The sequence below is a fragment of the Schistocerca nitens genome, chromosome 3 (genome assembly GCF_023898315.1).
Source record: "Schistocerca nitens isolate TAMUIC-IGC-003100 chromosome 3, iqSchNite1.1, whole genome shotgun sequence".
Classification (NCBI taxonomy): domain Eukaryota; kingdom Metazoa; phylum Arthropoda; class Insecta; order Orthoptera; family Acrididae; genus Schistocerca; species Schistocerca nitens.
Genome location: NC_064616.1, coordinates 580,729,523 through 580,754,511, shown reverse-complemented (window position 1 = coordinate 580,754,511; position 24,989 = coordinate 580,729,523). Strand labels below are relative to the sequence as shown.

At 43.6% G+C, this 24,989-nt stretch overlaps 1 protein-coding gene across 1 annotated transcript in view; it reads left to right on the top strand.

Annotated features, from left to right (window-relative positions):
• LOC126248492 (uncharacterized) overlaps nucleotides 1-24,989 on the top strand; it is a 571,346-nt gene that overhangs the window by 490,267 nt on the left and 56,090 nt on the right. The window contains exon 4 of the mRNA XM_049949523.1: nucleotides 21,155-21,277. Coding sequence (XP_049805480.1) covers nucleotides 21,158-21,277 — 120 coding nt within the window. The 5' untranslated portion in view covers nucleotides 21,155-21,157. The remainder of the gene's footprint in view (nucleotides 1-21,154; nucleotides 21,278-24,989) is intronic.

Sequence of the window (24,989 nt, the reverse complement as noted above, 5' to 3'; positions counted from 1 at the left end):
AGATGTTTCCTGTAGTTCTCCCTTCTCTATGTTCTCCCTCAGCCCTTGAAAAAGAATAGGGTCGATTTATTTTGCCGTCCTTGTACAGTCCGAGCTTGAATCTAGTCCCTAATAACACACACGTCGAGGGGATGGTAACTCAAATCTTGCTTTCTTTTATTCGACACCACATTTTAGTGTTTTCATTGCTATAATACCGCGGGAGTTCGGAAATATTTGGTTACTAAGTAAACGCTAATACACGAAACACCTCTCTATTGTACACACATGAAATTTACATAAGCTAAAGTTACTACTTAATTATGAATAGACCCTGTTTTGAGTGACGTTATTGTATCTCATACGATAGTCACTTCTTTGTTTCGAAGAATGAGTGATAACGGCGGGGAATCAATCAGTGCTCCACGGAGGACGTCGAAACATCTCCCATTTGAAACTTGTCCAGAATTCTCAAATCTTAGCGTCAGTATGTGGACCAGTGTAATGTAGGGAATCAACGCTGGGACTCAGTACATCTCGTAATTTCTTTTGAATTGGTCTGGCAGGTTTTAACGTTTTCCGGTACGTTGTTGAGTTCTATTATGTATCTCGTTCCATAGCATGAACCAGCATGGCATTTTTATAGCCCTTCAATACAGCGAGCATAATCTTCTAAGAAGAAAATATTTCAGACGTTTCCGTGATGAACTAGCATAAGCTCACTCCACCAACTCTTGTTTCGTCTCGATGTTCAAATTTGGCACTCATGAATAGTTGGAAAATCACCTGTAACAGTGTCTTTTACACCGTCTTTCGTCCGCGTACCGATGCAGGAACTTTAAAGCTGCGTTATTCCTATGCGTCTTACGGCAGTCAGTAATAAATTTGGGAACATGAAACAGATAAAACGCACTGTAGCCCAACCTGTTAGTTAACAAGTCGCGGAAAACTTCTCATGTTGCATGAAGAAAGCGGTCCCATAATTTTGTAACCGTCAGTCTACGATTTTCAATAAATATTCCATACAGTTTTCTCACTAGTTCATAATCGACTACCGTCAGTCGTCCTCTCCTTGGATAATCGTTCGCCTCACTTCATCTCTCCCGAAACATCATCCCTCATAACATTCTCACTCATAACGTTCGTCTCAATAATGTTCTCAAATTCTGCTGTGAATATCGGCTTGATTTCGCTTTCTTCATACACAGGAAATTAATTACTGCGCGCTCTTTGTAATCGTCAAGATTGACTGTAGTAGCAGCCATTCCACGCTTTTTTCGCACAATTCACAACGTAAAAAGGTATTCCCTCTCAGATTAACGAATGCGAACTGACCGAATCTACATATTGGCGTGCAATATGAAAATGAGTTACTTTCGATATTGCTCTCGTAAGAGTGCGAGGCAATCCGTGACGCGTAGAGACTCAGTTAATACCGCTGTTTGATCAGACTTCGTAATCCGAAGTCATACAGGCAATGGGATTAGGTCACTTTTCAAGTGCGAATGTAAACTCGCCATGAATACTCTTTCGCAACCGTATATTTGTTATCCTCTAAAACAACTGACGGTAGGTAAAGAGCTAGTTTAAAAGTAATGCGCTTGTTAAAGAAAGAAGAAAGGAAGGATAGAAGGAAGGAAAGAAAAAAAGTTAAAAAGGAAGTATATTGTTTCACACCTCAGCGAGAACGACGTCATTATAGGTGAAGCATAGACTCTAGTGGACTAGAATGGGACAGGGAATTCGTTTTTGATGGAGCCATCCGTACATAAGCCTCAAATACTCTAAGCAGAGCACGAAAATTTTAACCAGCTTCGGCACATAGGCGGAAGGACATCTGAGCCCCATTCTTCTTGAGTAAGTCTTGTTTCCACTACTATAACACAGCACTTGGTCTGATAAACTCCCATTAGACACATAAAGGTAGCAAAGCATATGTAGAGATTATCTAAATATTTCCTTAATAATGAGGAGGAGGGCCATAACTTAGTCGTAAGTAAATATCAAAAAAATAATTGTTCGCGCACAAAAATTGTACACGAGATGAATTTTGGACCGAATTTACTATTTTTATGAATCAGACTGCTTATTACTAAGAAATATATTCTAGTTCCATTGTGTTCAAATGTTCAAATGTGTGTGAAATCTTATGGGACTTAACTGCTAAGGTCATCAGTCCCTAAGCTTACACACTACTTAACCTAAATTATCCTAAGGACACACACACACACACATGCCCGAGGGAGGACTCGAACCTCCGCCGGGACCAGCCGCACAGTCCATGACTGCAGCGCCACAGACCACTCGGCTAATCCCGCGCGGCTCTAGTTCCATTATTTTACCTTAGTTTCTAGAAGTACTGCACGAGCTAGGACAACTCCCGCTTAGTAAAAGAATTAAAAAATGTTACTTCAAGATTCCAACTGTAATTTTATGCAAATACAGTAACAAGCTGAAACATTGTGACCAACTGCTTAATAGGGTTGGCCCCACCTTTGGAACACACTGTAGCAGCGATTGTGTGTGGCATGGATTTGACAAGTCCTCGTTAGGTTGCCGGAGGTACATCATACGTCAACACAAAGGCCTCGCAATTCCCGTAAATTACGGACCGGTGGTTTGTGGGCGTGGAACTGGCGTCCGATGGCATCCCAAATTTGTTCCATCTAGTTCAGATCAGGCGAATTTGCTGGCCAAGATATCAATGTGAGTTCAGTGTCAGGCTCCACAAACGACTGTAGCACGATCCTGGCATTGTGGCAACAACAGTTATCCTGCTGCAACACGTCGCCGCCATCAGAAAAGACATCAAGCACAAAGTGATACAGGTCGTCCGCAGTAATGTTCATGTAGTCCACAATTGTGACTGTGATTTCAATTAGTACCACAGCTCCCATGGAAGGTCAAGTGAAAGTCCCCCCACAGTAAAAGACTACCCCCAACGGCCTGCGTAGTGATCTGTACGTTTCGCCTGCATAGCGGCGTATTTGGGCGCGACCGTCAGCCTCGTGTAACAAAAAACGTGACACATTCGACCAGGCGACACGTTTCCACTGATCCGCTGTCCCATCTCGTCGATCCCCTGCACACTGTTATCGTAAATGGCGAAGCCGTTGGGATAACATGAGGGACGAGTAGCGGTCGTCTACTGCAGAGCCCCCATGTTCAGCAATGTGCTCCGCACGCTGTGCGCTGTAACACTTCTGCGTGCGCCAGCATTGTACTCTGTCGTCCTATCTGACACACATCGCAGCCTTCCTGCTTTACTGAGAGGACAAGCCTCAGAGTCCCACGTTCTGTGATGAGGCGTGGACTTGCAACACCTCGACACATGCCTGCTTGCGGTTTCACCGTCCTTAAATCGTGCTCCACAGACGCTCACCACAGCAGGACGCGAAACCAGTCAACCAGCTTCGTCCTTTCCCGAGATGATCTTTCCCAGACGCTTGGTTATAACAATTGACTCTCTGTCAAGGTCTCTAGTGTTGGGCGATTTCTCTATTTGCAACCTGTATCGTCGCTAGTATGAATCCCTATTCTCCTCTGGTCCGCTTGTATACTTTCCTCACGCATCACGTGCCCGTAACGCCATCGTGCCACACGTACCTCGTGGTGGACAGTGTCATAATGTCCTGGCTCATCACTGTGTGTAGGAGTGAAAGTTCAACCACCGGTACTTCCGTGGAAGGGAACATTTCCAACGAAACATTTTTTTCATCATTGCCACTTTCGTAGATGTCGATTTTGCGGAATAAGGATCCCCAAAGACGCTCAGAAATTGGTCTCAGTGGCGTGCAGTTTTCACCATGGTGCAGATTCTTCGATAAAATTTAGTCGACTAATGAAAAGTCTTACTGAATGTTTCGGTGAAGGGTGTCACATTTACACCCATGCTCATAAATGAAGGATAATTGCAGAATGTGGTGCCACACAACGTGGCACTACACAAAACTGGCGCTAATAGCATAGGCACATAGGGAACACACACGACACAGATCTGTAAGTCCACAGTATTGGTGATAAGTTGAGAAAACCGTCTCGAAACACATGTGCTACAAAACTCCACTCTTTCCTGCGCATGTACCCCGACATCAGTATGGGATATGATCACCATGCACACGTACACAGGCCGCACAACGTGGTGGCATACTCTGGATCAGGTGGTCGAGAGCTGCTGGTGTATAGCTTCCCATTCTTGTACCACTGCCTGTCGGAGCTCCTGAAGTGAAGTGTGCTAGGGGTTTGAAGACGTGCAGCGAAACGTCGGCCGAGTGCATCCCAGACGTGCTCGATGGGGTTTAGGTCTGGAGCACAGGCAGGCCACTCCATTCGCCTGATATCTGCTGTTTCAAGGTACTCCTCCACGATGGCAGCTCGGTGGGGCCATGCGTTATCATCCATCAGGAGGAAGGTGGGACCCACTGCACCCCTGAAAAGGCGGAAATACTGGTGCAAAATGACGTCCCGATACACGTGATCTGTTACAGTTCCTCTGTCAAAGAAGTGCAGGGGTGTACATGCACCAATCATTATCCCATCTCACACCATCAAACCACGACCTCCATACAGGTCCCTTTCAAGGACATTAAGTGGTTGGTATCTGGTTCCTGGTTCACGCCAGATGAAAACCCGGCGAGAATCACTGTTCAGATTATACCTGGACTCGTCCATGAACATAACCTGGGACCCCTGTTCCAATGACCATGTATTGTGTTCTTTACACTTGGCTTTACGAGCTCTCCTGTGACCAGGGATCAGTGGAATGTACCTTACAGGTCTCCGGGCAAATAAACCATATCTATTCAGTCGTCTGTAGACTGTGTGTCTGGAGACAACTGTTCCCGTGGCTGCGGTAAGGTCCCGAGCAAAGCTACCTGCAGTACTCCGTGGCCTTCTGCGATCACTGATGGTGAGATATCAGTCGTCTTGTGGTGTTGTACACTGTGGATGTCCCGTACTGTAGCGCCTGGACACGTTTTCTGTCTGCTGGAATCGTTGCCATAGTCTTGAGATCACACTTTGTGGCACACGGAGGACCCGTGCTACCACCTGCTATGTTTGACCAGCCTCCAGTCGCCCTAGTGTTCTACTCCTGCGTATGTGAACTGCTACCAGCGCCACCGTGCGACGACCGCAGGTCAGATGCATCGCATGGTCATACCCCGAGGTGCTTTAAACCGGAAAACCGCCCACCACAGCGTTGTTTCACCATTTATCAGCATTATCCTAAATTTATGAGCATGAGTGTGGATCACGTTCACTCGATTCGTGCATCATAACTGTAACAGGATAGTAAATACTTCCACACAAACTTCTAGCTTACGTCATCGGTTGTTCGCGTAGTACATGGGAACAATAATGCAGGTTCTTGGTTATTTTCGGAATGGAATTGTGTATAGCCATATACGGTAGTTTGACTGTCGCTACACACCATTAGTGGTGATAGCTGGTAGTCGCCTTTGATTGTATTTCTAGATAGTTTTCAAGTGTCATATCGCTGGATTAAGACATTTGAACCTCAGCTACATCGTTGTGTCATCCCTAAATTGAGTACAGCACGTGGAATAGTCTGTGACGGTTCTTTTACCTTGTTAGTTCAGAAGAGAGGAAAGGCTTCGAAGTAATAATCTGACGATTAAAAGTGATTTACTGGCATTCGCACAAGAGTGTGTCCCGTTACAGGGAGACGTATGCAGTAATACAAGGTCGTTAGGTCGTTATGTTCAAGGGCAAGCTGAGAATAGTGCGCTCTTGCCTGTAGCTCGCTCGGCAAAGAAACAGTGACAGCAATGTGTAAACTGCACTTCTTCACATCCATTTCACACCAGCGTTGGTAAATCGTCACGAAATTACTAGTTTTAAGGACCTTTCACCACAGTGACCTGTAAATAACTATTCCACTCACAATAATTCCGTTGTTGCTACTGTTGTGAAAGAAGTACCACGGCATTTTTAAAAACATAATTCCAAGAAAAAATAATGAATTTGTGATTCATGAAATATCGTCTTCATACTTAAATTCAGTATAAAGTATTTGCCCGTCAAATTTTATGAACAGCATGATACCCAGTGTAAGAGATAATTCATCTGTAAATATCAGTAGGTGCTCATAAATCCAAGGTTTCTTCTGAACGCTGCATTGCTTTACTACGGTTTTTCTGTTGGAGATAACATAAACGTTATCCAACTCATCTTAACCGTCTAGTCACCGGAGAAAATACAATTTAACAATGGTTGTGAAAGTTTAATGTTATTGTGATCGATCTGTGGGAAAAATTAAGATTTTATGAAAATAGTACGGACATTCTTAAACAGTGAGTTTACTTTTACAGCACGATTTTTGTCAAACAATAAATTCCCAGTACGGTAACTATTGAGGCACATATTGAGATAGCCGACGCGGGCTCTTTAAAACGCCAAATGTCTACGAACAAAGACACAATGCGCTTCGTCCCAATGATGTTAAATCTGTAACTAACAGTATATACAACTTTCTTTCCTTGCATAGCCTTCGGTGTTATCGTCTACTTTATTATGATTGTTATTACACCACGAAACCGGAATCTAGATGCAGGATTTCAGCTGGCTAGCCCAGAAAATTCGCTTTTCAGGAGCATTGAATTGTTGATATAGACGAGATCAGAGTCCGAACAATTGCTACAATGCAGGATATATACTATTGCCTAAAATATTTTCATAAACATATGTTTTCATTTTACCATCGCCGGAATCTAACGTTCTGTGCCTAAATCGAGAAACATAACCCCCAGACTTTCACAACAAGGATCTTAGGTGTCGATATACCATCCGCAGGTAAATATAACTCACAAGCATTCATGAGTACCACACACGCTTTCATCAGAAAGAGATAATGTACCGTGATTATAACAACTCCGCAAAACTCGCTTCCACTGCTCCGCCGAGTAACGGCGTTGTTTGTAGCACTGTAAGACGCGTCACGCATTCGTTCTTGTGAACAATGGCAGCTGGGCAGCAACACGACCATGAGGGAAGAGACCACTCACCTCTCGATGGGCCGTTTCCTCACTGCCCTCTGTACACGAGCTGCAGCGGATATCTTCTGTAGTAGTTTCCGAGTATTTCTGCTGCATACAGCACGTCTCACAGATCGTTGATCCTCCTGTATTACACTAGCGATTGAATTTATACTCACATATATAGATGGTGGAGCCGGCTGCTGTGGCCGTGCGGTTCTAGGCGCTTCAGTCTGGAACCGCGCTCCTGCTACGGTCGCAGGTTCGAGTCCTGCCTCGGGCATGGATGTGTGTGATGTCCTTAGGTTAGTTAGGTTTAAATCGTTCTAAATCTAGGGGACTGATGACCTCAGATGTTAAGTCCCATAGTGCTCAGAGCCATTTGAACCATAGATGGTAGTAGTATCGCGTACCCAGGATGCATTGGCGAAGCCGTCATTTGTACTCAGGTGATTCATGTGAAAAGGTTTCCGATGTGATTATGGCCGCACGACGGGGAGTTAAGACTTTGAACGCGGAATGGTAGTTGCAGCTTCTGCATGGGACATTACATTTTAGAAATCGTTAGGGAGATCCACAGTGCCAAAAATGTGCCGAGAATATCAAACTTCAGGCAATACGTCTCACCACAGACAACGCAATGGCCGGCTGCCTTTATTTAACGACCGAGAGCAGTGGCGTTTTCGTAAGGTTGTCATTACTAACAGACAAGCAACACTACGTGAAATAACCGCAGAAATTAATGTGGGACGTCTGACGAACGTATCCGTTTGGACAGTGGGGCGAAACATGGCGTTAATAGACTTTGGGAGCGGACGACCGACGTGAGTGCCTTTGCTAACAGCACGACATCGCCTGCAGCACTTCTCCTGGGTTCGTGACCATATCGCTTGGACCCAAGAGGAATGGAATACCGTGGCCTGGTTTGGTGATTTCAGATTTCAGTTGGTAAGATCTAATGGTAGCGTTCGACGAATGCATGGACCCACGTTGACAACAAGGCACTGTGCAAGCTTTTGGTGGTTCCATAAAGGTGTGGGCTGTGTTTACATGGAATGGACTCGGTCCTATGGTCGAACTGAATCGATCATTGACTGGAAATGGTTATCTGCAACTATTCATGGACTTCATTTTTATGGATAACAGTGAGCCATGTCACCGAACCGCAGTTGTTCGCAACTGGTTAGAAAAACATTCTGGACAACTCGGGCGAAGGATTTGACCACCCAGATCACCCGACATGAATTCCATTGAACATTTATGGAACATAATCGAGAGGTCAGTTCGACCATCAAATCCTACACCGACAACACTTTGGCATTTATAGCCGGCTTACAGAGGCGATATGGCTCAATATTTGTGCAGAGAACTTCCAACGACTTGTTGAGCCCATGCCACGTCGAGTTGCTGCACTACGCTGAGCAAAAGGAGGTCTGACACGATATTAGGAGATGTCCGATTATTTTTGTCACCGCAGTATACGTTACGATGTCCTCATCAATCAGTAACACAGCATGTACACAGTGTGTCCCAGGAGGAATGGTCAATAATCAGGAATATGTCAGGGACCATCATCTGAAGGACAAGAGTCTAGGAAACATAGGCTCTAAAATGCATACCGTAAGAGCCATGAGCACTTATTCATAGTTGCTGCTGTGAAACACAATACCTTCACTGAAAAAAGTGCTCATAGTTCTTGAGGTATGTATTTCAGAGCACATGCTTACTAGGTCTTTTTGCTTCGAATGATAGTTTTTGTTATGTCGCCAGCCGGAGTGGCCGTGCGGTGCTAGGCGCTACAGTCTGGAACAGAGCGACCGCTGCGGTCGCAGGCTCGAATCCTGCCTCGGGCATGGATGAGTGTGATGTCCTTGGATTAGTTAGGTTTAATTAGTTCTAAGTTCTAGGCGACTGATGACCTCAGAAGTTAAGTCGCATAGTGCTCAGAGCAATTTGAACCATTTTTTTTTGTTATATACCCAAATATTGACTATTCCTGCTGTAACACTCTGTATAAAAATCCAGAAGAATATGTCGTATAAAATAGATTAATGAAGCGCGTGGATAAACGGACACTGACCTGAGTGCTACATACTTCCCACATGGCTCTCTCTCTCTCTCTCTCTCTCTCTCTCTCTCTCTCTCTCTCTCTCTCATATTCTCGATACGTAATACGTGCCATGGCGTAGTTGCACTATGGAGCAGCGTGTCTGAACATGTGGACAAATCACCCACTCTCTATTGTTGCATCGAATTAGTTCGCGCCTGCAGACAGGCAATCCAGTGAATACGTTTCCAAAGCGGGCTGCTGTCGCGCCGTTCCGGGAAATTTGTGTGGGCGGTTTCAGTGAATTTCACGCGCGTACTGACGTTTGCCGCATCACTAATAGTGTCCATGTTGCGCGCTTGCAATTTGAATTAAAAATTGGGAGAGACACACACTATCTACTGCTGAGTCTGGTTTCTGTCTTTTTTTCACACAGGCGTCCTCCGAAATTCTAGAGGTACTTATTCATAGCCTTCTATATGGTGTCGATGATGCGAATAATCGATGTGACACAAAATTCAACACTGGCTGTTAAAAATCATTTCAATGGAGTCCCAGTACTCTTTTTAAATTACATTTAATTTACAGTATGTCTGTCTTTTTACTAGTTGCCAAAGTACTAATGTATTGGTCATCGCAAACATCCCGGAGCCACTGCCTGCTACAGAGCTCTTTCAAAAGTCGTATATAATTGTAATACAACTTAGAAAATTGCTTGTCTGCAATGTGTCTTCGTAGCATTCCTATTCTAAATCATGGACGAAAACGTGTGTGCAATCTTATGGGACTTAACTGCTAAGGTCATCAGTCCCTAAGCTTACACCCTACTTAACCTAAATTATCCTAAGGACAAACAAACAAACACACACACACACACACACACACACACACACACACGCCCGAGGGATCCCGGGTTCGATTCCCGGCGGGGTCAGGGATTTTCTCTGCCTCGTGATGGCTGGGTGTTGTGTGCTGTCCTTAGGTTAGTTAGGTTTAAGTAGTTCTAAGTTCTAGGGGACTTATGACCACAGCAGTTGAGTCCCATAGTGCTCAGAGCCATTTGACCCATTTTTTGCCCGAGGGAGGACTCGAACCTCCGCCGGGACCAGCCGCACAGTATATTACTGCAGCGCCTTAGACCGAATCATGGACTCGTAAGGTGGTTTGCAAAATGAGTCTTTCCACTCTGCAAACGCGTGTTCTTGAACTTCTAATAGATTAAAACTGTGTTCAGGGCTGCGACTCGAACCCAGAACCTTGACTATTCACCTAGCCATGGTTCCGTGTTTAGAGTCCCAGCCTGGCAGACAGTTTCAAACTACCGGAATGATATAAAACAGGGTTCACATTTCCATGTAGGTAGTTGTAATTTTCAGGTAACCCGAATATACCTCGTTAACTTCGAAAAAAAAAAAAAAATGTGCGTGTACAATAGTCCCTCAGCCGCACAACAATGTACTCATGTTCTAGATGGCTGGGTTTCAGATCGCACTCCAACAATTATTTTTGGGTTTCAGTGGCATCACTGATTCACTACAGGTAGGTATCAGGGTTATTCCTTTCTCATCATTACAAAACTGAGTGCTCCATCTCCGATAACTTCAGTGTTGAGGAAAGTTCAAACTTCATAAGAAAGAGGACAAATTCGAAGGTCTTAGTTGTTTAAAGATTGTTGTCGCCTTGTTGGTGCTACACGTCAGTTGTATCACCAAGGAAATGAAAATAGACCTGTAAGTAGCCTTTTTTTTATAATCCGTGAGGAAGAGTGTGAGCTACTTTACACAACGATTTCTAACTTTTGCTCTTACCAACAACACACCTGTGGCATGTCCAAGTACTGGTACATTATATCAACCTGTTGAAAAATATACGGACTCCTGTTAATGGAGCCCGCAGCTCGTGATATAGTGGCTAGCGTTGCTGCCACTGGATAATGGGGTCCCGGGTTCGATTTGCGGCCGGTTCGGTTTGTGTTGTCCTAATAGTTTCATCATGATTCGGGAAAGTAGCGAGACAGGGCAGTGTAAAGATTGGGACTTTGTACGAGCGCTGATAACCACGCAGTTGAGCGTCCCACAATCATAATCATCATCATCCTGTTAATGGATATTAATATGATGTGTGCCACCTTTCACCTTTAAGGCAGATTGAACTCTGTTTGGGACACTTTCAGTAAAGTGTAAAAAATTCGTGGAAGAATGGTAGCCCGTTCATCCCCAAGAATCGAAACCAAAGAAGGTAGTGATGATGATCGCTGGGATCTGGAGCATATTCGACGTTCTAATTCATCCCAAAGGTGTTCCATTGTGTTCAGGTTGAGACTATGGGCGGTACAGTCCATTGCACGAATATTACTGTCCACAGACCATTGCCTCACATATGCTGCTTTATAAGAGAGTGCATTGTCACGCTGACACAATCAATCGTCGCCTCTGAAGTGATTCTTTACTGTACGCAGTACACAATGCTGTAAACTGTGTTCATATCATTCCACATTTAGAGCTGAAGCGCAATAAGTGGATCACACCCTCATACCATAAAACAGCCTCCCACATACTTCACTGTTGGCACTAAACATGATGGAAGATAATATTCTCCAGGAATTCGCCAAGCATAAAGCCTTCCACTGAATTGCCACAGGACATAGCGTGATTCATCACACGCAATCACTCACTTCCAGCCATTCACTGACTTGTTAGTAGCTGTTCGACAACTGTACTCCATTCTCCTAACTGAGCACAGCCATTGTGCTAGCTGTATCACTTTGGAACTCAAGTGATAGCATCCACCAATTGCAGGAGATTTTTTACAACCACCCTCCGTAATGCTCGATGGTCCCTATACGTCAGTACATGAGGTCTGCCTTGTCTTGGTTTAGCTGTGGGTGTTAATTAGCGTTTCCAATTCAGTCACATCACCAGCAGTCGACTTAGGCAGCTTTAGAAGGGTTGAAATGTCCCTGATGAATCGGTTATTCAGCTGGAATCCAATGACCAGTCCACTTTGGCAGTCGCAGAGCTCCCCTGACCTCCCCTTTCTGTGTCACTGCTACTATAGTGATGTCATAAGTCCTCGCCTCCTTTTATACTGGCTGGTCCGCCTCTCGTGACATCTAGTGATAAATTTCGCATTACATAGAGGTGTTCGAGTACTTTTGATCAGATAGTGTATAACCCACTACGACGACAGATTTAGCGAAAACCATTCACCTGATGATAGGACAAAGTGTTTAAACAGGTGGAAATACACAGCTTCTGACACCTCTAATATTCTTACGTGACAGTAATTTAGTTACTACTGCTCACATTATACTGTCTGGAGCGGCAAATCACAACAGTAGTCGCTCGTAATAGCTCTGAGATGAGCCACAAACGCCCGTGGCTGAAACACTAAAGGTGAGGCATCATGTCGCTGTGGAAGCTGCCGTAAACTCCGAAATCCTGTCACTGTGTTCCCGTACTCGAGAGGCCTTTCGTCTCGCAGTTTGAGAGCTTCGGCTCACTGACAGTAGCAGGTTACTGGATGTAAAGGAGTGATCGATGCTCTAAAGTAAACCGGCAAAAGACAGTGTCATCATGGGAACTGTTCAGAGACGCACTGCATTAGTGGGAGTAGGAACTGCTTTGTTGCAAATTTCAAAGTTTTAAGTGGTTTATTATTAATATGCTACAGTGCCGTAAGCAAACATGTATGTTTATATGCATTAAAGACAGTTGCCTGGAAGCGACTCTGAGAGACAAAGAAAGAAGTACAGAAGTTTGAGAGGAAGAGCCTGCGGCCGTGAAATTTAGCATTAGATGAATTTACGTCTCACTTGAGATCAAGTAAGCAAGTATGTAAAAAGTTTTAAAACTCTTAATCGTAAAGAAGAAAAGAAATCTGGCTATCTATAGACACAGTGAAAGAATGAAAACTGATAAGGTTGAAAATGAAATGATCGTATGGCATTGTTGGTTGGGGTTCGGCCGCCAAATACAAGTCTTCTTTCAGTCGGCGCCACATTGGGCGATTTGCGGCCGATGATGAGGATGAAACGATGATGACAACACCCAATCCACGAGCGGAGAAAAATCTTCAACCCGGGCAAATGCGTGGGAGGCAAGCACGTTACCACCCAGCTAAGCAGACGGACACAGATGAGGGTGCAATTAGATATTAACTTATCACGAGAACAGAAACATAAAATTCCATGGATAAATGTTGTATATCAGAAAAAGAGAAATGCGAAATCAGTAAAAACTATGAAACTAGGAGGTTTAGAGTAGAAATAGCGGGACTAGTGGATCTGACCAACGAGAAAGCAAAGAAGACATGAAGTAGGTAGAAGGTAGAAGAAGGAGCTAGAGTGAGGCAGAGGAGGAGAAGTCAAGGCAGTTTTGATACCATGCCTGTAGGTGGTTACGATACAGAAGGACGGCCGAATAAATCCACGTCCGGCCATCCAAATTTAGGTTTTCTGTGATTTCTCTATACAAGTTAAGGTGAACGGTGGGATCGTTCCATTGAAAGGACACGGATGGTTTCCTTCCCCGATCCAAGATTGTGGTCCGCCTCTAACAATCATACGAGGACGTGCTTAAAAGTAATGCCAAAACTTTTAAAGTTTTTTTAATAAAACAAACGTTATTAACACTCTACATCTTTATTCTTCGTGTCTACATATGTATGTGCAGCCCTCTGACGCTAGAGAGCTCCGAATTGTAGCGTGTAACATGGCGGTGCGTAACGTAAGTACTCTGGTATGTGAGAAAACAGCGTATTGTGATAGAGTTTCGAATTAGAAACGTTCATCGACACATGGAAGACCCTCTCCTTCAACATAAGTGCGAGCGTTGTGCCATCTGCAACAATCAGACGCCTTGAGTCATCCAACATCCTCAGTACAGTCCCGACGTCGCTCTGTCCAGTTTTCATCTGTTTCCAAAACTTACACCTTCGAGGACTTCACTTTGATAACGATTAAGCGGTGCAAGCAGATGTGAAGTTTTGACTCCGACAAAAAAGTCACAAATACAGTTTAGGTATCAACAAACTGGTCTCCCGTTAGGAGAGAAATGTTCGTCGCCAGGGAGACTATGTTGCGAAGTAAGTCTGTAGACATAAAGAATAAAGATGTAGTTCGTTAATTATTAGAAAATCTTTAACAGTTTTCACGTTAAAAATTGGGTGGCATTACTTTCCAACACACCCTCGTGTAGTCGATGGCACGTTGAACCCCAGCCGGCCGCAGTGGCCGAGCGGTCCTAGGCGCTTCAGTCCGGAACCGCGCTGCTGCTACGGTCGCAGGTTCGAATCCTGCCTCGGGCATGGATGTGTGTGGTGTCCTTAGGTTAGTTATGTTTAAGTAGTTCTAAGTCTAGGGGACTGGTGACCTCAGATGTTAAGTCCCATAGTGCTTAGAGCCATTTGAACCACTTTTGTTAAACTCTAATATTTCCTCCTCCTTTCAGTGATAAAATGTATACTGTAATTTCAGTTGCACGTCTCAGTTAATGAAATATAAAATGTACAGGAAACCGGTCTGACTGCCACACTGAGGATCTCGGTTCAACTTCTGATACAGCCATTTTTTTTTCTCGTTATAAGAGAAACTACTTGCATGAGGAGAGTACTTTCAAAAATTTCGCAAGTTCATATTAAAGACTGCAATAGCTGTGTGCTGGCCAAACGCCTTTCTAATAATGCTGTGTAATGAAACCTTAAGCCGAATTCCGTGGGTATGGAGGTCCCGGATTGGTCGTGTCTGAAGTACAGTCGCATTTGTTTTCTTTTTAAATGTGCCGTTACCACATGGTGGTGATTCTCCGTATTGAAATTGGATCCAGAATGGTAGAAATGAGTGTATATGTGTGTGTCATTGCGTGCAAGTGGCCAACCGAACTAGCAGTTTTCGAAATATCTTGAGCTGACTGACTGGCTACGTAGACGGAAGCCAAACACAAAAGTGTTGGCCGGGTGGACGGTCGGCATTCCGCGGTCTCGTCGTCCAGATCGCGGAAGTCAGATACTCGACCCTGACCGGCGGCACTGTTTTCTCCTACCGACGTACTCTGGCAGCCGTTGACACGCTTGCCCTGGAAAACTGCAGTGCCTGCACGACTCCGAAGCTGAAGTACTCCATTGGCCTCGCTCTGCTGATCTGACCGCGATCAAATTCACTGCCCATCCTGTTTGCCACTGTCTCTTACAGGCACTGTCTCCAATGACTTCGAAGCCAAGTACAGGGTCTGACAAATTCAAGTTCAAATTCCATGTCAAACTATTCAGTGTGTTGTGGCTGGTTCAAAATGGTTCAAATGGCTCTGAGCACTATGGGACTCAACTGCTGAGGTCATTAGTCCCCTAGAACTTAGAACTAGTTAAACCTAACTAACCTAGGGACAACACAAACATCCATGCCCGAGGCAGGATTCGAACCTGCGACCGTAGCGGCCTTGCGGTTCCAGACTGCAGCGCCTTTAACCGCACGGCCACTTCGGCCGGCTGTTGTGGCTGGTATTTCTGCTTCCTTTAATTCAGAGTCTTTCGTTTAGGGTAATCAGGGTGCCACCAGTTCCATTAGCTCTCACGAATTAAACGTGGCAAAATGTAATTAATTAATTTGTGGGGTTGAAATCAATGTAGATGCGATGACATGTGATATAAGTGCAAACCGTTCAGAAACGATGGATGTGCAGTGAATGCGCCGGCCGGTGTGGCCGAGCGGGTCTAGGCGCTTCAGTGTGGAACCGCGCTACCACTACGGTCGCAGGTTCGAATCCTGCCTCGGGCATGGATGTGTGTGATATCCTTAGGTTAGTTAGGTTTAAGTAGTTCTAAGTTCTAGGAGACTGATGACCTCAGATGTTAAGTCCCATAGTCCTCAGAGCCATTTTTCAGCGAATGGATATGTAGTGATAGTTGAAAATTCTATGCAGATCGGGGTCGTGACCCGAAATTACTGCTTATTGCGAGCTGTCGCATTAACTTTCACGATCAATTCTTGCTACATGTTCGATGTTCGGTATCTTGCACTGTGACCATGGTCACACTGTCTAAGTGCATCATGTTGCCCAAGGTTAGCCAACACCACACCAAGTGCGCTCTGTGTGTGTCCTCAGGTTGCATATCGGTGACTTTAATAGGATGTCATTAAATTATTTTACAAATTAGTAAGATAAGTAGAGGATACTGGATGTATATCTTTTGAACAATAAACCATTTTCGGAGACGAACTGTTTACACACTGCAGAAAGAAACGTGTGAACAAAATCGGTAACTGTTCAGCATCTGTTCGGTGAAAGAGCAATCATACTATGGGTATTCGAATAGCCCACCTCTACATTATCAATGTGTTGTGCCATTTTGTTTGGGCTCCTCTAGCGGTGTGCCGCAGTACTGTGATGAGGGAATTTCAGGGTCTACAAGGATTGCAGACATAAATCAGCAAGAAAAGTAATTTTATTTTTTCCTGAGGTGACGCTACACACGCACACAGCGGAAACGGCCACCACACCTTTCGTGCATTAACATCATGATGGTTCTTTCCACAAACAGTGGATGAGTACATTGTGGTTTGAAGAAAATGAGGGTGGTGTGGTGGTCTCGCTCACTCAAAGCTCCAACTGGAACTTTATCGAACGTATTTGGGACGAAGTATAGCGACCTTTTCATAACAGATCTTTTCGTGCAAGACTCTGACAACTATTCACCATGCTACCGTAGAAACCGCAACAAATTTGCCCATAAATGTAACTGGAAGCCCTCTCCGAAGATTAAACATTGAATTACTATCCAAAGGAGGTCCATCTTCCTATTAGACGACTTTGAAACGTACTGCGGCAGGTGTCCGGGGACTGTTGGCCACATTGCGTAGCTTCTTGTATGGTCATCATAAAATAGGTCACAGGAAATGTTACGGGTGAAGAGTGCACCGCTAAACTTAGTCTTGTGGCTGGAAACAAAATTAGATCTAAGAGTTCCGCTTTCTTCTTTTATGTATTTGAGTTTTTACCGCCTATGTATTATTTACTACTATAGACACTGTACGTAACGATAGAAATATGTAAACATGTGACTGATCTTATTTGCAGATTTCAATATTTCTCTAAGAATTCCAAAATCGGTAGACCTTCGACTGACGATTAAGTACTGAAATAATAATGACGCTTAGGAGCTAATAACGAGCATCAAAACGGACACAGGGATTAGTGAACATGGGGTTGTCGTAGCGAGACTGAACATTGTAACTCACAAATCCTCCAAAAATAAACGAAAAATACCATTATTCAAAAAAGCAGATAAAAATTCACTTGACACCCTCCTGGGAGACAATCGCCAGTCTTTCCAAATTAACGATGTACCGGTAAGTGTAGACAAGATGTGGCTTGAATTCAAAGAAATAGTATAGACAGATCGACAGCAAATGAGAGACTTACAGCAAATAAATTAACAAACGCCGGAACTGATCCCCCCTTGGCACATAAAACGGGTCAGACCACTGTTGTACAAAATTAATTAATTAATTAAACGAACGCAGACTCTCAAAGACTGACAACCTTTTACAGAACCTCGACATTTACCGCCGACTTCAATGTAAGATGCTTATAACAGTTTCCACAACGAAACTTTGTCTCGAAACCTGACAGAGATTCTGGTCGTATGTATAGTATGCTAGCGGCAAGACACAATCAGTGGCGCCTCTGCACGACAGCAATGGAAATACTATCGGTACAGTGCTGCTAAAGCAGAGTTACTAAACAAAGTCTTCCGAATTGCATTCACAAAATAAGACGAAGTAAATATTCCAGAATTAGAATCCAGAACAGCTACCAACATAAGTAACGTAGAAGTAAATATCCCCGGAGTAGTGAAGCAACTTAAATCACTTAATAAAAGAAAGTCTTCTGGTCCAGACTGTATACCAATTAGGTTTTCTTCGACGAAAGATCCGTACCCAAAGACTGGAAAGTGGCACAGGTCACACAAATATTCAAGAAAGGCAATAGCAGTAATCCACTAAATTACAGGCCCATATCAGTAACGTCGATTTGCAACAGCATTTTGGGACACATATTGTGTTCGAACATAATGAATTACTTCGAATAGAACGATCTATTGACACACAGTCAACACAGATTTAGAAAACATCGTTCTTGCGAAAGCCAACTAACTCTTTACTCAAAGGAAGTGTTGCGTACTATTGACATGGGGTTTCAAATCGATTCCGAGTTTCAGGATTTCCAGAAGTCTTTTGACACTTTCCTCACAAACGGCTTGTAATCAAATTTCGTGCTTATGAAATATCGTCTAATTACGTCACTACATTCGTGATTTCCCGTGAGTGAAATCACAGTTCGTAGTAATTGAAAGGAAGTCATAGAATAAAACAGAACTGATTTCTGGCATTCCCCAAGATAGTGTTGTAGGCTCACTGCTGTTCCTTGTCTAGATAAACGATTTAGGAGACAATCTCAGCAGCCATATTAGGTTGTTTGCAGATGATGCTGTCGTTTATCGTCTAGTAAGGTCATCAGAAGATCAAAACAAACCACAAAACGTTTTGGATAAGATACCAATATGGTGCGAAGATTCACAGTTGATCCTAAAGAATGAAAAGTGTGAGGTCATCCACATGAGTGCTAAAAGGAATCCGTTAAACTTCGGTTACACGATAAATCGGTCAAATTGATGGCTGTAAATTCAACTGAATACCTAGAAACTATAATTACGAAGAACTTAAATTGGAAATAACACACAGAAAATGTTGTGGTGGAAGGCGAACCAAAGATTGCGTTTTATTGGCAAAAAGATGCAACGGATCTGCTAGAGAGACTACCTGCCCTGTGCCCGTCCGTCCACTTTTGGGGTACTGCTGCGCGGTCTGGAATCCTAACCAGATAGGATTAACGGAGTACGTCGAGAAAGTTCAAAGAAGAGCAGCACGTTTTGTATTAACGAGAAATAGGGGAGGGACTGTCACTGACATGACACAGGATTTAGGGTGGACATCATTGAAATAAAGGCAGCTGCTCTCACTTTTCGTTGCGGCGGAATTTTCTTACGAAATTCCAATCACTGACTTTCTCCACCGAATGGGATAGTATTTTGTTGACGCCGATCTACGTAGGGTGAAAGATCGTCGTAATACAATAAGGGAAATAGAGCTCGCACGAAAAGGCTCTTATGTGTTATTGGCAGAGTATCCATGTAGATGTGAATGACCAATATGTGGGTTGGAAAATAATTAGGCTATCTAAGATTTTTTTTGTTTTCTAATTTGAGCTTAATGTCCATTCCTCAGATGCCATCTGCATTCAAAATGTTTCTTTTTACATTATTCTCTCCATTCTGAATATGGTCCGGTAAGTCTCTCAGAAAATTTGTATTCATGAATCAGAAATCAAAATTGCATTCTATCTTCAATGATTTCTTAATGGGAAACAATTTCTTGCAGGTCTTCATCAACTTCTATTAATTAGTTATGATTTTTTGTTGATAAGGCTAAGTTCAGACCCCAATATTGTCCATTTTATGTAAGTGACAGCAAAAATGTAATCACTGATTTCGGATGCTATCTGTTATTTTTTACTGTAAACGTGATAGGTCTCCTGTGATTTCTTTTTCATTCGAATTCCATTTTTACATTTTAGTACTAAGAGTTTTCTGAGAATTTTCCTTTCCCTTTTTCAATGGTATTTATATAAAATCTGCCACCAGTTTTCACAATAACAGTTATAATGGTGGTGATGAGAATGACGATTTTTATTACTGTTTTTCTTATCATTGTGTAGTGTTAATGTACGATGCATATTCTAACGCTGACTCGCAAATGGTGTCTGGTTGGACGTACGAGAGTGCCTGAAAGCCTTAATCTTGCAACGTGAAATGCACTGATGAGCCAAAACATTATGACCAGCTGCTTGGCAGCGTGTTGATCAACAATAGGAATACACCGCTGTTTTGCCTGACATGGATTCGACAAGTCGTTGGTGCGTTTCTGAATGTATGTGGCACCAGATGACTACGCACATGTCAAGCAGTTTCTGTACATTACAGGACGGTGGTTTTTGGATGTGGATCTGGTGCCCAATAACGTCTCAGGTGTTTACCATTGGGTTCGGATCAGGAGAATTTGGTGGACAAGACATGAACGTAAGTTCATTACTATGGTCCTCAGACTACCGCAGTACGATTCTGGCCTTGTGACATGGGCAGCTATCCTGCTAGAAGATGGCATCGTCATAGGGTACGACATCAAGCATGAAGGGATACAAGTAGTCAGCAACAATGTTCACGTAGTCCACTGCTGTCATAGTGATTTCGATTATCACCGGAGGTTCCACGGATGCACAAGTGGATGCCCTCTGTAGCGTAATACTGTTCTCAACGGCCCGCGTCCGTGGCGCGTTGCACGTTTCGAGCAGCCATTCCCTTGGATGACTGCGTTTCCATGACCATCGACTTAGTGTAACAAGAAATGTGTTTCATCCCAAGCAGACGACATGTTTCCATGCGTTCACTGTACCTTCTGTATTAATTCATTCCCGCTGCAGTCGTAATTGACGTTGTCGTTCAGTCAATATGAGAACACTTAGGAGTCGCCTACTGCATATCTCTATGTTCAGCAACGTGCGTTGAACGGTTACCTCTGAAACACTTGTGCCTGTGACAGCACCGCATTCTGTCGTAAGATCTGCCACATATCGCCGCCTGTTCTGCTTTGCAGAGCGGGCAAGCCTCCGATCTCCACGTTCTGCGATGAGGCGTCGACTTCAAACACCTTGTAGCCTACTAGTAATTTCATCTCTTTCTAAACATATGCGTACGACAGTAGCATCCCAACAGTCGATCAGATTAACCGTTTCCGACTACATACATTTTGTCGAAGTCGAATTTTTTCAGTGGGTTTCCCCATTTGCAGCTGGTATCATCGCTGAAATGATTCCCCATTCGTCTCTGCTCCGTTTATATACTTCCCTTACCGCATCACGTGTCCGAAACGCCACCGTGCTGCATTCAGTCTTGCAGAGGGCTGTTGACACAACGTTTTGGCTCATCGGTATAAATGCACAAATAATTAAGTGAATAAATAAATATATTGTTTGCTAATGCGATGTCGTTGTTGACGGAGGTTTTCGTGTTGATGTTGCAGGCCATGGAGGAACGGCCGGTGGAGAGCGTGGAAGAGGCGCGGCTGGTGATCCGCGAGCTGCGCGACCGCTATCGCGCGCAGGCGCACCAGCTGCTCGCCTGGCGCCGCAGGGTCAAGCAGCAGGTAAGGCTCACGCCGCGCTATAGCGGGCAAAATAAAACTCACTTGCAAGCTGAAGCTGGCAGCAGCTTCAAGATGCGTAGATGGAGGCAGCTGTTGGGCGACTGTAGACTGTAGATTTCTTTGTGATCATATAGCAGTCTTAAGTCATTCCTTACGCACTTTTACCAATGAACATGAGGGACTGCTTTAACTGTCATGACATACAACACTGCCACAGAACCACACCATGTTTCATTTAGCGATGACTTCTGTATTTATGACGATATTGTGAATTGTTTAAACACCACACAATTCAATGAATGCGAGAGATCACGTCTATCATTGGCACAGAAGAAATTTTAACAAAACAACGGTGCATTTTATCCAACGACAAAGATTTTTTTTTACGAAATAGCAGCGTCTGTGTTATTAAGAAGTACGGTGCAATTTGTATTTTTCCGCCAGTAGCAGGCCATAGACACTCAATAAATATGTCTTTCCTGGATTGGAACGTACGTAATGTACGAGAGCAGGTTGTGACACAAGGACGGCGACATACGGAAGACTTTCGGGTCTGGCCGTGATTTGTGCACGGATAGCCGAACGGTTAAGGTGACTGCTCGCGTAAAGCTGGAAATTCGGATTCGAGTCCTGTTCTGCCACAAATTTTCACTCTCGTCAACCTAATATACAGCCGAGGATGGTTCATATTCGCAATTGCGAATACATTTACTGTTAAAATATTATTTATTCCGATTTCAATTTAGACACATGGTCATTGTCGAGCATTGTGGGATAGTGGGACCCACTCAAGAACATAAAGCTGTGAGAGGCTCATTACCGTAGTTCCCAACAGTGGTGGTACAAACCCACTTGCTGTTCCATACACTATGTGAGCAAACATGAAAAAGCTGATACAATAACGGCTCGTGGCTAATATGATACAAACAACATCGACTATGAACACTGAAGTCAAAATGTCGTGTACAGTTTGACTTAAATGTTTTTAGTGGGTGTTGTTTTACTATTATATTAGCTGTGTGCTGCTGTTATTATGTCAGATTTTCGCAATAAATAATATTTTAACAACCTAAATCGGAATTACTTCATTCAAAACTTTCACTGAGGCTGTCGTCTGTCCGCATCAAAATTCTGAATAACGAATATAGTGGACTGTATCAGTGACGTTAATGTAAACAATTTTAAGTCACACTATGTAATGTTTTGTTTCTTAGGATAATGGCAGGGCACTTATTTCATGTAAATACTTTGTCCAAACAGCTGTAGCGCTCTCTCTCTCTCTCTCTCTCTCTCTCTCTCTCTCTCTCTCTCTCTCTCTCACACACACACACACACACACACACACACACACACACACTCTTTCCTGATACATATTGGCTCTTTGTTTTATTCTTTGGGCGTTTTCTGTTCCCACGTTTTCATTACGACTGTTTATTCGTTTGTGGGAGCGAAAGTACACATTGTGCTGTTAAATCGTTTAAGTGAGGGCTTATAGACCATTTGTCAACAGCATTTCAATTATGATGTGCTTCACTATTCTTTCCTGTATGTAGTATGTGAAGTTGTCGACAAGCGTGCGGATTTGTGTGTGTGTGTGTGTGTGTGTGTGTGTGGCGTATTAGGTCGCTTTTCTGTTTGGGAATTGAGTTTGAACTAACTTCCCGACGAGCTAGAGACTTCAAATTTTAAACAAAACTCAGAACTGGATGGCAGTGTAATATTAACTCGATTTACTGGCAGTGGTACACAAAGTAGTCTCAGCCATACACAAGATATTTCCCACTTTTCCTGTTCCAGTTTCAAATGCTTCTCGGGAAGAACGATTGCTGGTAAGCCTCCATGAGAGCTAGAATCTCTTTAGTTTTTACCTTAGAGCTAGAATCTCTGTAGTTTTTACCTTCATGGTCTTTTCACGAGTTATACACAGGACGAAGCAACATATTGGTTGCGTCAGGTGAAGAGAAACTGAAATAAATGTGAAATTTACCTCATGTCTCTGTTGTAATCTCATAAAAATGTTGGAAATCGATTAAAAAATTTCACACACGCAAGAGTAAAAAGCAGACAGTAACTACTTAAATAAAAATGAATTTTTAATATATAACGTATTTAAATCGGACTAAGACGAATAAAATAATTTCTTCTAGCCATATGCAGATTCACAACCCTGTACAGATAGTCTTGAAAATTTGTGACTGAATTTTTAATATCCATGAATAATAGTTCACCTCTGTACTGTTACGCTACTTACTAATTGATACATGAACAGTTCACCTCCTTAATATTATCTGTTGCATGGACCCATCGTTTTCCATTTTAAATCTTACAAGTATTTTCATAACTATTAAAGTTCACGGTCACAAATATTCAGGACTATCTGTATGGGGTTAGGAATCTGTATGAGGTAGGAGAAATTATTTTATACTTTATAGTCCTATTTAAAAATGTGGTGTATTAAAAATCTGTTTTGTGTCAAATTATCATTTACGTCTACTCTCACCTCATTTAGGTACTTTCGTGATAATCTTGAAATGGTATTATTGAAAGACAGTATGCGGGGCCAGAGAGATAAAAATTACACTATCTTATTGATTCGTGTTGTTTCTAACAAGCCAGTCTTTTATCTACATTTTCTTTAGTTAGAACAAACGTTCACTGTAAGCTAAGCACGCTTAGCGTGTAATTAATTTGAATTTTCGGGTAAGTTTTAATTCCAAAGGCAGAACAATACTGAAGTGTTCATTGTGCCACCTGTCCCCACGCACTTTAGCTCTCCGCTTCCGGGATTCTGGCTGGCGCGCCGGCCCCCGGATGGAATTTGCTCGGCTGTTTAAAGACGAGTGCTAGTGTGCCGGCCGGCGTTGACGTGGTTTCCTACATCCCATCAGGTGAATACTGGGCTGGTACCAAAGGCCTGCCTCAAAATGGTTCAAATGGCTCTGAACACTATGGGACTTAACATCTGAGGTCATCAGTCCCCTAGAACTTAGAACTACTTAAACCTAACTAACCTAAGGAAATCACACACATCCATGCCCGAGGCAGGATTCGAACCTGCGACCGTAGCGATCGCGCGGTTCCAGACTGAAGCGCCTAGAACCGCTCGGCCACAGCTGCCGGCGGCCTGCCTCAGTTAAAAGATTCATCAACAGTTACAGAACGTTCACATACTCTCACATGAGCTACCACTAGTATCCAAATTGTGCTACGTGGTGGAAGGGGGGGGGGGGGGGAAGGGGTGGCGTGGCTGGCCATCCAGCCGCCTTCTACCACCAACATTACCAAATCCAGATTAACGTGCCGACGCTGTGAAGACACGGGATATAGCTAGAAAAACAAAGACGATGAACGTTCCTCACGACATACCCTAATGGCACAGTGGTTAAAGCAGTGGAATCGCCTTATGGGGTAGCGCAAAGTCACCCGCAAAAGACACCGATAGTTCCAGCCTGTTAGGCGACGTGGGTGGAAGACTGGTTACAAAATATGGTCGCTAGTTATACCGGCCCGCGTATTTCGGTTGCACCGATGCTGATGATTCGCTGTCATCGTACCATAAGGGTTCTGCATACTATCCCACAACCACAGATGACTGTTACGAAAGTTGAAAATACCACTTCACGTAAAGGTGGCCTCATCTGTAAATAGGGTGGATGACACACATCCCGCAATCGTGGTTGCCTGGTGAAGAAACCAGTGACAAAACTGCGCC